This window comes from Chamaea fasciata, unplaced genomic scaffold (genome assembly GCF_029207755.1).
Source record: "Chamaea fasciata isolate MVZ Bird 193981 ecotype frontalis unplaced genomic scaffold, bChaFas1.0.hap1 SCAF_13, whole genome shotgun sequence".
NCBI lineage: Eukaryota > Metazoa > Chordata > Aves > Passeriformes > Sylviidae > Chamaea > Chamaea fasciata.
In genome coordinates, this window is record NW_027094098.1 from 8,100,518 (window position 1) to 8,118,644 (window position 18,127).

General features: G+C 37.2%; 1 protein-coding gene across 4 annotated transcripts in view; it reads right to left on the reverse strand.

Annotated features, from left to right (window-relative positions):
• The window catches only part of ERC2 (ELKS/RAB6-interacting/CAST family member 2), a 421,289-nt gene that overhangs the window by 290,472 nt on the left and 112,690 nt on the right, over positions 1-18,127 (reverse strand). For all 4 annotated transcript variants that reach the window (XM_066195344.1, XM_066195345.1, XM_066195346.1 and 1 more), the window contains exon 7: positions 5,786-5,953. In XM_066195344.1, the coding sequence (XP_066051441.1) occupies positions 5,786-5,953 (168 nt within the window). The remainder of the gene's footprint in view (positions 1-5,785; positions 5,954-18,127) is intronic.

Below are 18,127 nucleotides of genomic sequence, written 5' to 3' on the forward strand. Positions count from 1 at the left end.
ATTAGGTGACATATTTCTAGTGATCTTTTATAAACTGAAAAATCTAAGTAGCACAACGCATTACAAAGAATAGGAAATTAGGCTAAAGAAAAATGAAAATTAACCCTGCCTCTGATCCTAATGACATTGTTCTCAGTGTCTCTGTGCACAGGCTGAGAGCATCCCAACAGCTGTTCTGGTTAAGCTTAAGGGGGATTTGTGTTTACCAAACAGTCCCAAAGTTGCATTTGATTGTGCAGAATCCTTGAGGACATATTTTTCTGAAAATTTATTGGGATCAGTAACACCACCACCGTGGATGAACAATTTACTATATTTAGTTCAATTTCACTTTCAGACTGTTCTGAAAAACATGCCATGATTTAACAAAGCTACAGGCCTAAGTAGCCAACAAAGTACATTTTTCTAATACTCAGTACACTGAACCCTGTACTCTTAAAATGGATTTATACTATTAAAGATTCAGTCCCTAAATGATACAAAGGTTTATAGTCACCATAGCAGCTTTGTAACATCAGAACTGTCATGCTACACCAGAAAGACTTCCTAATTTTATTCTTTAACACCTGAAATCTACAGTCTACATTGAAATCTACATTGATCTGTTTTGCAGAATAACTCATTCAGAATTTGTCGTCTGACTCCAGAAATAAAATAGATCTCTGATTTGTGATTGCAAAATGCCAGCTCACATAACAGCCTATTTACAGTGTTCTGAGAGAATTTGACACAGTTAATAAAAAATGTCCTTTGTCATGCCCTGATCTCTTCCCAGGAATATGAAAACATGCTTCCAGCTGATTAAACCATGGAAAAAAAAATCCAAAGACATCTTCTGTCAGCAATGTGCCTGCATATTCTACTTGTAGCCTGCAAGCAATATTACTGATGCAGATTTCTCAGCCCAAGAGTAGGACTCCTTTGTTCACACCAATCACTCCTAACCTGGCCACATGTACATTTCCTCTTTTTTAGGAGACAGCCAACAGCAATGCATCCAGCTAATTGTGCCACACAATTTAACACAAACTGGACCTAAAGTGCATAGTCCGGCCACTCCAGGTAGAGATTCCAATTATTACATGAGAACTAAGACTTTATGACATTTCCTACAAATGGTAATTAGCTGGTAGGTTAAGGCCCTTAGTCACGTAGCACTTCATCAATCACAAAGCTTAAACTATTAAAGATGGAAACTGCAACATTTTGCATGAAAAGTTATGTAGCAAGTCAAGGTAGAATATTATATTAGCCCCCTTTTGGCCGGTGTGCTTTTATGATAGCCCCCACAAAAGAATTCCCACAAGCTGTTGTCCTAATATGATCCAGGTCTACACCCTGTACACTGTTCTTGTCTCAACAGCTACTGTTTTCATCCCTGAGACTCCGACTTCAGCACATATTATTGGAATTTTTAAGTGTCTGTAGATTCCCGGAGGACAAAACACTCCACTTCTACCTACTGTACAAAAGGCAAAATTTGGGAGCAAAAAAGGACGTCATCCAGCTCAGCACTTTTGCCCTCCAGCCTACAATTCGGCCACATTCATAGAACTGGAATGTTCTGGTAAGAAATACATAAAGATTTCTGAGGTCTGCCCCTCTGCATGCTGAACTGACAGATATGAGGTGTAAGACTAGCTTTGCCAGGTTAAACAAGGCTATTAAAACAGCATACCCAACTTTACTGGCACTAAAATGGAACAGTGGTGCCAAAGGTTCTAAAAGAAAGAAATATTAAGTAATATTGCACCTCTGACATTGACATAAGTTTATTATTACTCCATGCCAATCTACCTTGATCCAAATCCTCTAAACACATGCTGCTCCAGTGCTGGGCCTCCCTTAAGCCTGCAAATTATACTGAATAGTGAAGCAGTTTTTCAATTCGGTCAAAAATTACACCCAAAGCTCTGCATGGAAGGACAATGCACCATCAGATCCTTCTCTAGCCCACAAATTTTTCTGCATCTTGTCACCCTGTGTTCATTCCTGTGGCATCCCATGGGCCTCACCACAGCTCTTTTGGGTTTGATTCTTCCACACCTTTGGTAGGGAGGGCTCAACAGAACCTGTCCTGCCCTCCCAGTGTGACAGCTATCCAGAAAAGAGAAGGAACTGCTCCAGTTTCCAAAGGGAGTTTTCCAGGGTATGGTTTTGTTTCCTTTGTACCTTTTTTTTTTCCATACAGCAGATAATGCATATAAGAGAAGGAATACAGATTAGAAATTGCTTATTTCCAAGTGACATATTCCTTCCTACTCACTTTCAGGTTATTACTGACAGAAATATTTTTAGGCACTATAGAAAAATTCTTCCTTCTTCAGCCACATGAATACAACCATTAAAACAAATGTTATTTCAGGCTGAGTGAGGTACTTCAGGCTGAGTAGAGAGCGGTGTAGCCCTCTATCTTACATCAACAACTAAAGGTAGGAACACAACTGATTATTCACAAGTCTCATATCAAAAGTAAACAAAGATACAAGGGTATAAAATTTGGTCCTGAGTAGAAAGAAGAAAATGGAGGCAAGCATTATAATATTACAGTCAGAAGAATCTGATGTCCAGACAGAACCTGCAAAGAAAAACTAGAAGCACTTCATTTTCAGAAGGGTTTTCAGGAGAGTAAGCAGAACCAGAACAATCCTGGACGAGGGAGGGTGTGTAAACATAGGGCAATCCACTGTGAGGCCCAGTCATTGTTCCACCTCCTGAGTGTCATAGGAAACAGTCCACTGTGCTTTCCACTCCCTGAATTCTCCACATATATGCGCACAATGAGAACAAGTTTCTAAATGCTCAGCACAGACATGTCTGGCTGCCATCACAAAGTGAAATCAATACTGGAAGATGTGACCAAAAGTTCAGATGATGGGCAAAAACTGGAGGAAACCAAAGTCATGTGCAACCCAGAAAGGAGTAAAAGATAAAATTAAAATTAGATTTAAAAAAGAATAAAATCACTGTAATTAGGATAGATTAAATACGATTCTATCAAAATTTATTCTTACTTATGCTTGCAATTGAAAAGGTGTGTTGTCAAAACCGGAAAGAAAACAGGTATATTGGACAATCTTTTTCTTAAAGCATCCACTACTACACCCTGAAAAGCCCTGACAAAGGCCTGTTCAAAAATACTGCAATAACAATACTACAGTGCTAGGAATTAGCACTACACATAGTCCAACATACTTCTGAATAAACACACAACCAACCAAACAATCTGTCTGTGCTCCAAAAGGAGCTGTGCCCCCTTTGCCTTTGGCAGAACACGTGCACTGTTCAAGGCATGAATGCCCTGGGACACAAGTTCATCTGAAGAGAGCAAAGTTATTTAGAGCTGAAAGGCATGAATGCCAGGAAAGCTTCTTGAAAAAAAAAAAATAGACACAGAACACCTTCCCTTCTGTATGCAAGTATTGTGACCCAGAGATGAGATTTCATCTGCTGCCAAGGACACTGGAATGCTCAAGGACACTAAACACGAGAAGTCATGATCTAGTATGCACTGCCAAAATGGTGCTGAACACTTGGGTTAACCAGACAAGTAGATACAGCATTTTCTACTTCAGAATTGTACACCAGGCACATGAAAAGTAAACACTGAAATTATCATTTATAGCATCATCCTCTAGATTTACTTAAATGAGGGGTGAGCAGAGGAGGACAATATTTCAATCAAATTTCTCTTTAGTCAAATGATCTGTGACTGAATATTGGAAGAGAAACACAAGTAAAATTAAGACCCAAATCTGAAAATATGATCTGAGGGTAATTTTAAAAATGTATTTTCCAAATACAACGTTCTTCTCCTATAAACACAATAATGTTATTCTCCTATAAACATAATAATGTTATTATGACAATCTGGCATTACTATTTTTGGGCATGCTAACATCTACACATTAAAAGAACGTGGTTATTAAAAATACTTCAGAGAAGCAAATCTACACATAAGTTATGTGCTGCAAACATAATTTTTTTTACTTTTTCTTTTTTTTAAGTAATCATCCAAATTAATTCTTCTCTGAGTAAACCCAGTATTTAGCCCATAGTAGGAAAACTGAACTTCACAAGTCCCCTAAAGAAAGGAAATAAAAACCTGCGAAATAGAAAATGCTACTGGAAGTGCTACTGCCAGTTTTAAAAAATCAGTTCAGTACTAGCTCAAATTTTCCACCCAGCTGTTAGCAAAATTTCTCTCTGTATACCAGAGTTCATGAGGCTATGACATATTAGACTCCATGATCTAGTGAAGAGAGAGGGTGCAGTTTGAGAATGACTATGTCCATTAAGAAGCAAGTGCAAAAGTCGCAAGGCCACCTGCACACCCTATAAAATGGCCATGATTTATTAAAAACAGGAAAAGTGTTATGCTGCATATTTCTGAGGACAGAGCCAGGACAGATAGTGCTGATAGCTCTGTGAGAGTTACTCATCAGAAAATTTTCACCACTGAATACACATTCCTCTAACTGATGCATTTTCTCAAAGTCTAAGTACAAGAGAAATTGTAAGTTGTTGGTTTGCTTAGGGGTATGGGTTTTTGGGTTTGTTTTTTTTTTTAAGAATGCAAACAATAAGAAAAGATGCATTCTATTCTTGAGAATGCTCAAGAAACGTCCAAAACTAGTTAGCATTCAGGATAAAAACCTTGAAGTTTGGTTTCTTTTACATGATCAGCGTTGCCAACAAGGCAAATATTCAGAAATAGGATTAAAGTGGATGAGTACTTATATTCCAGCTTTGATAGGCCTCATTTCCCAGGCCTGAAAAAGCCGCCCTCTCAGTTTCTGAAAAATAAGAACTTGGTTTTTTAAATTCGGTGCTTAAGCAATTGCAGACAGGAGCACAACAAAACCATGAGAACCCTGTATGAATCCTAGAGGAAAACCACAGTAACATGAACTACCTACATAATAATAGAGTAAGGAGGAGTAGACATTCTTTGCCCGGCTGTAAGAGGAGGGGGAGAAGAGCAAAATATAGGTGATGCCAGGAACTTTGCCTCCGTTTCCCTGTAGGCTCACAAGTGCATCTCTGTATGGTAAACAGTGACACACAGGACACAAACAGTATATGCCTGGTAGCATAAATATTTTTGTGAGTGTGAGAAAAAGGATATGGAAATGAACACTCTACTACTGTATGCAGAACCCTTGCAGAGCTGCCCCTACAGGAAATTTCCTCCCCACTCCCCCAGGTGGAAACTGTAATGATTGAATCCAACTCCCGAAGAGAGCAAATGCAGTTAGTTAAATTTGTGGAAAATTACAAGGGAGCCTCCCTTCTTAATGTCGTTATACCACAGGGAAAGCAGATAACTGATTTAATTTAGGTTCCTTCTCCACTCCCCTCCTCTCCCCCAGAAAAGAAAGTCCTTCAGGCCAAAAACACAGTATCCCAATCCCTTAGCAGGACCACACATTTTATATATATTTACATTATTTGGAAAGAGTAATGATCAGTGTTTGTAAGGATACTGGAATCCCTTATGTTGAGGGTTAAGAAGTTTTATCAGGATTTTTAGTACTTTCCTTATCTCCAAGAATTTTGTGACAACTGCAGCATCTAATATTTTTCTGATATAATATATATAATATGATACTATAAAAAATGTACCCACAGAAAACAGTAAGACATTTTATATTAGAGAATTTCACTATTACAGACTCTGCATCTTTTTTATTATATTTAAAATAATACACTTTAAGAAACAAAAATATTTCCTTTAAATGTGCCACAAAAGTTCTACAGCATATCCTTTAATCAGTGATCTTACCTTTTTCTGAAGGACGTTAATTTTTCTTTCTTTTACTTCCAGCATGTCTTTCATATCTCGAATTTCTCCAGCGAGGGTTCCTTTCTCTTCTGTGAGGTCTTGAAGTTGTTTTGTTTTTTTATTCAGAAAGGTTTCTTTTTCTTCCAATCGTAACCGCAAGGCATCAACCTGCAGCAGGTAAATCAAACATATTTAGGGTTCAGTAAAGATCATTGGCATATTTTTTCTAATACTCTTTTATTCACACTTAAGAAACATTTTATTTCTCTCCTATGTAATTTTCCAAACTGAACTCTAAGATATTGTTTTACTTGCTACACTTTTCTCCAGTTGTGTTTATTCCATAAGTCTCTTACCAAATGGGTCTGACTACTTCTCTGTAGTAAGCTCAAATCCCCATCAAACTAAATAAGGGATTTTCAAATGTTTTTTCCTAAGCAAAATACTCTGCATATATAACTGGTGGGGTTAAAAAAAAAAAAACAACTAAAAAGAAGAAAAAAGAAACCCCAGAAGAATTTCAACAGCCCAGAATGTGTAAGCACCCTTGATTTTCTCATTTCTTGCTGTGTAAATATTCAAGTATGCAAATTTGTTATTCTCTTTATGCAATTCAAACAGTAATAAAACAGCAGAGATCTCAATTCATTAAAGATAGAGAATATGTTTGCCTTTAACCATCATTACTACAAGAATCACACCTGATAGGTATTGGTGCCTTCAGGAACACTTCCACTGTTCACATGTTCTGGTTCAGAAAAGCAGCTACAAATGAATTGCTGAGCAGCTCTCAGCATATAATACTGGGGGGTGGGAAATATTTGGGAGTAAAGAACAGAGTTCATCATATATGAAGTCTTTGAAAACCAAGATTATTTTTTTTTTACGCTGTGAGGTTCACATTATTGAAAGCTTATTTGTAAATTAAATAATATAAGAAAATGTGTACCCACAAAATTCAGCCAGTTCTAATAAACATCATGGAAAGTAGAGAACTAAGATAAAGGGAGTGCAATCATTTTCTGTTACAGAGATAGTTTTCCTTGAAAAGAGGCTTCTTCTGCACCTCTGAACCATGAGGTGTTCACATTAAGTGGACTCAAAGGATTTCCTTGGCTGCAAGGTTCACAACTGAAAAGTCAAGGTTTGTATTGAAAATGTATGATGTGGCAATAATACTTAGAATAAGTATTATTTTGAATAACACTCCATCTACAAGAGAACTGCAGGCAGTCAGGCAAGTGAAAGATATTATATTCACTAATCCAAATTTCAAACGTACAAATTTTAGAAAATAAAGAACAAGAGTTTAAAGTTTATATTTCCTAGACATGCATAAGGTTAATTCATAATAAAAAGCTAAATGAAAGAAACTGAAAGGGCATAAATGGAGGATTAGAACTTCTTAAGTTCTGCAGATGGAACAGTCAGAAAGGGTCTTCTCTTTAAGCAATTTGTTCCCTAGTTAATCAGAATACTATCAAAGTGCAAAAAATCAGCAAATCTACATTCCTGTATATTTGGAGTTTTGTAACACTAAATTTATTCAAAGCAAAAGTATTTTCAATGCTACTTTAAAACTTGGTTTGGGACCAATTTAGATGATCTATTGAATCTCAAAATGTATGTTCTTCCTGCTTTTAAAATGGCTCATTGCCTTTCTATGCACTGCAAAAAGATTTATATTCCACTGGATTTATTTTATTTTTAAGACTTATTTCTTACAATATTACAGTAATAGGATCTCTCAGTTTGTAAGCAGCACGCAGTAAGGAATTCAAAGATTACTTTTTTAATTAAAAAACAAGAAATAATAGTAGCAGCAAGCTTTCAGATCCCTTTCAATGAACATAAAAGACCTCATCTGAATCTCATTACCACATCTTCTTTATATTTAATCACTTATTTGTTTCACATCTGAAGGCAATCCTTGAAGTCAAATCACAGAAATCTCTGTTGGGCCTTTCAGCTGCAGCTGAGGAGCTCGTCAGGACCTTGGAGCAGGTTCTCCAAAAGTGGCTCTCCCCGTCAGGCACTGCCAGGCTCATTTTCCAGCTGTCACGAGGCAGAAGCCTAAAGCTTCAAGTCAAGGGAGCTGGAGGTGATTAGATGCCCAGGTAAACAAAGCACTGACACCATTCCCCCGTGGCCGGGATAACACAGCAGATTCCAGAGTTGCAACTCTGTCCCGCTTGGCTGAACCTGGCAGCATCAGAGTCAATAATCTTTTCTTCTCTGCCCATCCAGTCCCCACCCTAAGGGTTGAGCAGACAATTCTCTCTTCTTCACAAATTTCTTCCCACACATTCTGCCAGCATGGCCCTCTAGATTCAACTCAGGAATGGGGGGGATTTGTGGCAATAAAACTTGCGGGTACAGGGAGGGTGAAGATAAGCAAATGGTTCTAAATGCCCAGAGTGACAACCTGTGTGGGAAACAGGAGCAGAGCTCCTGTCCACTCCAGCTTCTCAGACTCAAATCCTGCTTTAGCTTCAAATAAAGTCTTTAAAGCATAACCAAAGTGCAGCTTCAATTGCAATGAGAAACAGCCAAGAATCTCAAGCCCATCAACCTACCCCATTTCACACAAGGACAGTGCAAGAGCTGGGAAGGAAAGAGCACAGCATGTCCACCAGAGCCGTAGGTGGTAGAAAAAATCTGCCAAATACATATCTAGTTTCTTACATCTCCTTATTTTGAGACTGATACAGCAGAGCACTTTAATTCAAAAATCCACCTACATAATGAAGTATTTCAATGGAGTAACTACATCATCCCCAAACTAACATTCACAGCAAGAAGCCATTCTGAAAGTGGAGGCGGAGCTCAGAGCCAGTGCCAGCCTGGAAGAGGGAACAGACAATTCATACTGTGTGTGGTCTTGGGTGTGCAGATTGATTTTCTGTTCACAGAACTGCAATGAGGAGGTCTAGGAGAACATCAGTTATGGCAGTCATTTTCCCCTTCCCCGAAGTCATCTTTCTGCCTCTGGTAATCAAGACCCAAGACTTTTACATTTCTCATAATACCAAACAAAACTACCTCAGCCTGAACTGCAGACAACCTTTCCCTATGTGCTCAGCACTAAACACCTATGACATCATAGCATAAGTCAAATAAGAACCTCCAGATGGTAGAAAACCAAAATGCTTTTAAATCAGTTCCTCATCTGGTGGACGGCCAGAAGCAAAATATGGCCAGAAGCAAAATATACGACTTCATTTTTGGCCAGGGTGAATTAGCCAAAATAAGAAATTGTCTCTTCCCTGACTATGGTATTGTGAAATCACAGCTCCCCAAAGTAACGCAACAATGAAGTATTCTAGTTGAAGCATGCCAGCACACTATGAGGAATCTCTGCCATTTTGTTACTACTTCTTTTCCATCTAAAGCATTTTAAGTATCATTTGAAAGGAAATTAAATTCCGGTCATTTTACAGCAACAGATAAGTATATATATTTATATATACATACATACATATATATATATATATATGTATATATATATATTTTTATTTGAAAGGATAAGGATTTCTCGTACACAAAACCCCTCTCTTTGGCTTTGCACTCAACACTATCTAATTTTAAGTCCTTCACTTATTTTTCCCAAGCTCTGGCAGTATACCTACTAGTGAAACTTGGCAGTCTGAAGAACACCACAATTTTCAAGAAAAATAAAGCAAAACCAGATCTGATAGCTAACACAAAGTATTTCAAAGACCTCTCTCCAAGTAAATTGCTTTTTAATTTTGTCTAACTTTTTCTTCAGCAGCTACTTATTTCTACTATTTAATACAATAAACTCTGTCCCTTGCTCTGGAAATATACAACACATTGTAAAAATTTTAGAATTATTGGGTTATACTTTTTGGAAAAAAAGAGTTCATGTAACTGGCAAAAATTGCCAGATTTGAAGTTAAACTTTATTAACCTTCGTGTCATCACCTGCCACTCATGACCAGCTTCAGTGGTGATGTCTATTCCTTGAAGTTCCTTACTGTTAACTGTTTAACTTAGATGCCATATTACGTATATCATTTAGCAAAGTGGTTTAGTGCTAAGGAGCTCCATGGGGAAGTAAAACATAAAGCAGCACTACTGTGTTTCATTGTTAAGAATTATTTACTTTACCATCATAAATAGATACATTTAAAGCAAATGTTGGACTGTATTTTTTTAAACTAAACCTGAAGGTCCTACTGAAGTCCTAAGTGTGCTGTAGTACCACAGCTGGGGTAATGAGGAAAAACTGTCACCCACTGTTAATCCCCCTCCTGAGCCACCCCGTTCCCGCACACACTGCAGCCAATATTCACCACTGTGCCCAAGAGTCCTGCTCCTCCCCTTCTTTACCATCATTCTCTCCCTTCCTCATGATCACTACATGCTCCACAGGCCTGTAGACATTTTCTGGGCCAATATTTGCTTTCTTAGTATATTACGCAGCCACCTTTTGAGGAAAAACTTCAGTGAATAAAAAACCCCCAAATTTCTGTTAAAGATCTTAGTGCCTGTGTTTATGCATCCACATATATCTGGGGAAATTCTAAGCTGTTACTATGAAAACCAATTTAAACCAAGAATAAAAGAGCTGTCACTCCAATTTTCCATACAGAAGTACTGAATTATTACAGACAGCGTATTTTCACATGGGTCCTTTTGCAAATATGAGAACTGAACTACAAGTATAGAAAGGTGATCATGTGTCCCAACTGTACTCTCCAGAGCCACTAAAAAAAAAAAGAAAGCCCAAAACCCCCCATCCCCTATTCTAAAATAAGAAAATATAATGAAAACAATCTCCTCATCATATTTTTCCCTCATTTTTTAGTCTGATGTGATAAAGATTACCTTTTTCAAAGCAACATCAGTACCTGACAAGCCATACATTCATTTCTATCAAAAACATCTGATGTATGTAAAATTCAGAACATTTTGAAGCTGCAGACACCTGAATTTTGCACAGTTAATATCCTTCACACTCTGTTCCAAATTGAAACTCTAGTGAGCTAGCTAGCTTTTTCACTTCACAGGGGAAAATTCCACCTTCCGGCATTATCTCAAACAACATTCTCACCCCCCTACTGCTCTAAGTATTATGGTTGCTCTAGTTCACATTTCAATTCAGCTGATAGTTTATAGGCTTTACTTATAGTCTCTAAAGCATACTATATTTTAGTGTTCTATTTCCACGACTTCAGCATTTAAGAACTGACAAAAGGGGAGGTGTTTAAAGCAGGTGAGTACTTCGTAGTCCAGGGAAAGAGACAGAGAGCAAGAGGCCAACTTCTGCTAGCATTGTGATTCAGATTATGCAAAAAAATCTCATCAACGCCCCCAGAAAGTGCAGTACTCCTACCCAGGTAGCCTGTGAAAAGTTTCCAATATTCAAAAGCTTGAAGCAAAAGCTCAGCTGAGGAGGAAAAAAAAAAAAAAAAAAAAAAAAAAAAAAAAAGGACATTTCAAGATTTCAAGTAATTTCTTTCAGAATGAAACCTTTCCTTTATTTTGTTTCCTCAAAAAAGCAAATGTGAGAAAAGCATGAAGAAAATTCTCACGTAAAGACAAATAGATTCCATTCTTTAAGGGGATATTTTGGTGCATATATTTTTGTGTACTAAATAAACTCAAATTGTTGAAACTCCAGAGTATGACATCTAAATAATATTTAATTGTCAAATAACATTTAAGCTACAAGATGCTGAGCACAGACTGACAATTCTACCTTGGTAAAAACAAGATTTTTTTTTTTTTTTAAAGTACTTTAGAGTCCAGTCAGATTACCTCATGTAAACAAAGTTGTTTAAAAACTTGCTCATCACTGAACTGGAAACGACTATTCCTTAGCCAATATATCATAGCTGAAAGCAGGAAGAATGTCATCAGTTCACAACAGTGATAAGCAAAATGAATTGGCTGCAATGATTCCTGCAAATGAAACCACAATGCAATGACAGATCTGAGCCTTTTTAGCATCATAGGAAGGTTAATTTATTTTCCAGATCATCCCTCTAACCTTCCTCTTCATCTCTGCTGTCTATCTGGAATTCATCTTTCTTGAACCTGGATGCCTGCATTTCAGACGAGATCTCAGAGTGTACATAAAAACATTCCCCAATTTCTGTAACAGAAATCTCTCTCCTGATACATTCTAGTATCAGATTTTCTAGAGCCACATTTTATTCCTGACTAACAGCAATGCTCTAACACACTATTATTACCTTTACACTACAAAGTTCTAGTTTTTTGTCCCAAAGGACATAATCCTGCATTTTGTACTACCCTATCTCATCCATTTTTCTCCCTTCAGAATTCAGGATCATCACCAGTGACTCCAATCTCAGTGTCTCCAGGTGCATGCTTCCAAATTCTGGCAAGCTGAGCAATGCAAATATGAAATAAGCCTCATTGCAGTACCAGGTCTTGAGATGTTTCACCAATATTATTCCCCAACCTGGTCTTTCCTCTTCCTGCTATCTCCACTGCTCCTCTGTTAGCCAATATTTCACCATTTCTACCACTCTTGGACTGAAGCAGGTCCCACTTTAAACACCTGAATATAGTACAGCATGGAAAGCCCTCCTAAGATTCAGCTAAATTAGACATTATGTATATTTGTTGTTAAAAGACTAGCAGTCTTATCAAAAAAAAAGATACTGCTATAGCCCAATTCATAACCAAAATGGATGTACAGTGGTTCTCTGAAACTGAAAAAGTTTTCTTCTACACCAGAGAAATAATCTTTTATAGCAAATCCAAAGGGAGATAATCAGAATGAGATATGTTTTTACTTCAGACATAAATGGATTTTTACTATTTGTTCAAGCTTGCTATCCTGTCTGGGAATGGGAGTGGTAAAATTCAATTCCAAATCCTGTGTTACCAATGAAGTTGCAAACTTTGGATTTCGTTCCAAAAATATCACCAGAATTCCTGCTTTTTCAATTGATTATGTTCAAAAGACTTTGGTTGAAAGTTTCTGGACTTGAAAGTGTGTCTTTGGAATACTTCTAGGATTGAATCTTCTAGGATTTCAACCCTTTCAACAGAGGTTATCCGTAAGTAGAGAGGTACAAACAATACTGGAAATTATTCTCCTAACATGCAATAGAAAACATGCAAAAAATTAATTTTTTTAGAAAAATTACTATTTAATCATTCTTAACATTCTTTTTTGTGTATATAGTATATCTATTTTGAGTTTATTCTATTTAGTCTAGACATAAATAGTACATATATACACATACATATGCATATTCATGTATAAACAAATATTACTGCTAAAAAATCAGGGTGCAAATAATTTAACACAGAAGGAGAGGCTACATGAAATCAGATTTACTAGTCATAGGAATGAAACCTGAGTATGAAAATTCATTCCCCAGTCTCTGACAGCTGACATTAACATGGAGCCTCATAAATCTGCCCTTTAAGAAAATTCTAGAAGTAAATAAATAAATAAAGTACTATTCCTCATCTGTTTTTCTTTTCCAAGAAAGCATTCTGAAAGTAATCTTTTTCCCAGACATGAATAATTCTGCACATGGGTGAAATTCTGCTCCTTTTTCCAATCTCCTCAAAAGACTGAGAAAAGACACATTTCAAGAAACAGGACAATGCAAGCACACAAGAGGAATCTCAATGTAAAGTTTGGCATAGATTAACTACACAGGATCCTGCATTGCACTATGCAAAGTTAATTGTATTTATCAACATATAAGAGTATCACAATACCATCTCTCAAGTGGAAGCAAAGCAAAAGAACAAAACCAAAACCAATCCCCCAGAAGATGTTCACCTTTCAAACCAGTAAGTTATAAAAGACATGTGACAGAAGTTGCAGCTGCCTAGCTGTCTTAGAAAATTTAGTTTCCAAGTACCCCTTTAGTAAGGATGTTTTCTAAGAAGTGAAGAGCAGGTAGCTGGCAAATAACAGCAACTGTGGAAAATTTAATAAATGTATTAAATTAACATCGACCTTAACATTGTATTACAAAAGCATATATTTGAATACACAGGTGTATTAGCCTCTTTGATTTCTATCTCTATTAAAAACAGGAGAGTTTATGCCTATCATTCCTGAAAATTAAATTCAGGACAGCAAAATCAGCCTTTGTTCTTCCTGCATATATTACACCCTCAGTAATACCTCACCAGGCTGTCTGTAAACATGTGCAGACGCAATTAAGCGCTTCTGTAACTGAAACTTTCTAAACCTTTGTATTATTTATGCAAGAAGAAATATAACCTTCTATTTTCATTCATCTCTGCACTGGACTGCAAGACTTAACGGAGGACTAAAAAAATTATTTAGTGAATTACATACATAGATGTGTTTTGACTGTCAAACAAGTATGAAATTGATAGCACAGGGATAAAACAAAACAGTCTCCACACTTTCTTGTGATTTCTTTACACATATGTACAAATTTATAAATTTTATATACACATATGCATAAATACTTAATTTCTTCAGCCACTGAAATTATACCACTAAGTATGCTCTTAACTGCATGGTCTTCCATTTTCTACAGCTTAATTCCAAGTACCTGTCTTAAGATCTAAATTGGCATCATCATCCTAGGAACGTGTGAGAATAAATGAATCTAGGAATAATAAAATGCTTTGACCTTAACAGGCCTCCTGTTTCAAAAACATTTAAAAGTGTGCAAAAGATTGACTTCAGGTAATCTCACTCAAACATAATCTCTTATTTCATGTATGAATAAGGGCTCTTTTTCAGCACAATTGCTGGTTACAATTAATAATAGTAAATTATGCAAGTTTTATGTATTCATATTTTTCCAGTGAGTTAGACAACATTAAACATCCAAGGAATACATCTTAATTAGCCTTAAGGTCACATGCTATAAAAATCATTATCCCACTGAAACTTTGAAACAAAGGCAGGATCGTGAGTTTGCAAGTACAGTTCTCCAAAAAGGAAAATGTACATCATGTAGCAAAACTCAATGTACAGAATACAGCCTTTAAATAACAGCAGCAGCCTTTCCCTGGTCAAATTCAACACTGGGTTGCAACCCTCAACTCTGGTCTAAAACTTTCGTGTCTTATTTAGAAAGAAATTTATTCAGGATTTCTCTCAAGCATGGCACTGGTTGAGAGAGCAAGTCAGACGACTGTACGTCACACAAAAGTTCCAGTCTTTCTCTTTAAGCTTTTAATGGCAGGTGCCTGATTATGACACTACAACAAATATCTTTGAACTGTTTAACTTACTAGCACAGTTAAAGGGGGAAAAAAAATCCTAAATACGCAATACATAAAGCAGCATATTTTCCTTAATTAATTTTCTCAACGTTTACAATATCTTTACTAATTCTCTGTAACTGGATATGTTCTGGATCCATTCTCAGAGAATCTGTGTAGAATAAACATTTGAAACATCTTAAAGACTAACTAAAACCATATTTCTACTACACTGCAAGGCAAATGATTTTTGGATGTTTTGCATTTTTATGCAAAATTGTGCAGCTGCAATTGATAAAAACCAATCAAGCTAATTTAAGTCAATCATGTCCAGGAGGTTCTCATCACTTGTGTAAAAATGCTCTCACACTCACTCTAAGATTTTACCACAGCAAGTACCTCCCCCACATTCAAATTTTGATACCATAAAGTCTCCTCTGCATCTTATGCAACAAAGAAAGAGAATATAATTCTTATGGAATAAACATATTTTTAGTTTTACACTACAAATCAAACTCCTGTGTTTCATTTGAAGAGAAACTTAGATTGTTGGTACCACTTGAGCGCTAATATGACTCACCCCACTCCAGCAACACTGTACCTTTAGCACACATCAAGGCACCGGGTCAAAGGCAAAGTAAACTTCTAGCACTGAAAATGCACAACTCTTACACTCTAATACATAATCTGGATTACATTACTGAGATCATGTGTTTTGAATTTATTTTTTTTGATTTATCAATATGGCACATTACAGCTGCCATCCTGAGTTCTCTCTCAGCTGCCGCATTTGACATTTTAAATGATGATAGTTTATCTTTTTAAATTTTGCATTATTGCCACTACATTTTTAACCTATGAAACTATAACAACCATGCAAAAACTCTTTCCTAGATGGGCAAAATCCAACGTTACACATCTGAAATCTGTGTTTGATTCTTACCCATTTGGCCAACCCCCATGTGCATGTGACTGCAGACACTTTTCAGCCAGCTCAAAAATAATGAAATAAATAGAGAGGCCCTCAAGGCATGCCATGTCCTTATTCCTGTTCCCTTTGAGATGATTATGGGGTTCAGTGCAGTAACTGGAGATGGAAGCAGAGAATCACATCAACCTGCCATGGATATCTTTCTCCTCCATGAAGAGGTGAGACCAGGTGATAACAGATCCTACCAGATTGACATAAACTGCTGCCACAGCTTCTCTGCATGTTCTTTTTGAGAAGCTGCTCACCAAAACCATTTGCTTACTGTTCCAACAGAAGCAAACAAGGAAAATACAACAGCATCAAGAAAATCCATCTACCCATAATCCTGCAACTGACCAAGACAGAGCTTGAAAAACACTCTCATCTTCAAATCATAAAAACTACATCTATCTTTGAGGAAAAAGATAATTTTCCAATCATATTTGTCCCATAGTTGTCACAAGGATTTCCATTGGATAGGAAAGGCTCTCTTTTTACAAACAGACTACAATGTTTCGGTTTTTTTAATACATTGAACTGCTAAATACCATATCAAATATTAAGATAAACTTTTCATTAAACTGTTTATCTTAGAACAGTAAGTGGATAATAGTTCTTGGACTTATGTACTACTAATAATGACTGTCGGAATTAATAACACATTGCCACTCCAAATTCACGTTCTAGAAATGCTTCTTTTGGTTATGCATCAGAACACAAAATTCTTCACAATAGCCAAGCCAGCAGGAAACAAAGCCAGCTAACTGGAACAGGCAGCACGTGGAGCTTGGGGATGTGGAGCCAGTCCCTAGAACACACTCAGAGCTCAGCTTAGCCAGTAGGAGTCCAACTGAAGGTCCCACCTGGATGGTCAGGAACTGACACGCAGAATGCACCTGCAGAGGCTGAGCACCAGGTCTGTGCAGCCTGACAAAACAGCCACAGCGAGGTCTCAGTGCTGTCTTCAACTATTACTGAGTGGAAGGGCATGACTCTGGCAGGGCCAGACTCTTCTCAAGGGAGCACTAGGCAGGGATGAGACAAGTGGAACATGGAAATTCCACCCTGATATGAGAAAAACATTTTTTTGGTTTGGTTTTTGTTTGGTTGGGTATTGTTGTTTTTTTTTTTACCACAAGCTTGGTCAACTACTGAAACAGGCATCTAAATAGGTTATGAAAAATCCGTCCCTGAGGTATCCAAAACTTGACTGGATATTGTCCTGAGCAACCTGCAATAACTAAAACCTCCTTAGATCAGAAGCTTGGGTTAGATAGCCTCTAACCAGGCCTGACACCGCCCAGTGAAGCACCCACAGCCCAATCCTCCCTGAGGATTTGCCCATGAGCACACAGCGACTGGGTGGATTGAGTGTGAAATGCACACAGAAGAGAGTGTTAGAAGGTCCCAGAATTCCAGCTATCCTGTAATTTTGTTCATAAGGTAAGTGGTGAGAATTTATTGTGTACCTGAGCTTTTACCATCCTTTACAGAATGAAGTTGAATGATGATCTCTCAAGACTTCTACTTGCCTAAAAACCATTAAAACCACTACAGAAAGGATTATTGAAAAAGAAAGCTTGCCAGAAACTGCAGAAGATAAATACTGTAACAAAAAATGCTGAACAATTATCCAACAAACAAACACAGGGAAACAGATTTCAAATCAAACTATCAGCAACCCATCAAAAATACAGCTTTTCTTGGGGAGAATTTATCCAGAAATTCATGAATCTATGCCTGCTACTACAAATCACCTTCTTGTCTTCCATATATCTGGAAATGGCTTCCAGGATTATTCCTTCTTTATTATGACCTTTCCAGGGATCAATGTAAGCAGTGTAAGAAGTTTCCTGGATCCTCCTTCTTGCCTTCTGTAAGACATTGGCTTTCTCCCAGCTCTCCAAAACCTCTCCCAAATCCCATCACTTTCCAAGTCACTTTTCATAACTGACACAATGCCATCAGCCCTTGCAGGTGCATTCCAGCATGGCCAAGGGAGTTGTACATGTCTGACTTCTTTAAATATCCCCTGAACTGATCCTCCTCCATCAAGGATAAGTTTACCTGGCACTGGACTTCTGTGGTGGTTTCAGAGAGCTGGGATTGCTGAAGATTGGACTTTCCAGTAATGATCAAGGTGAACAAAGCATTCAGTACCT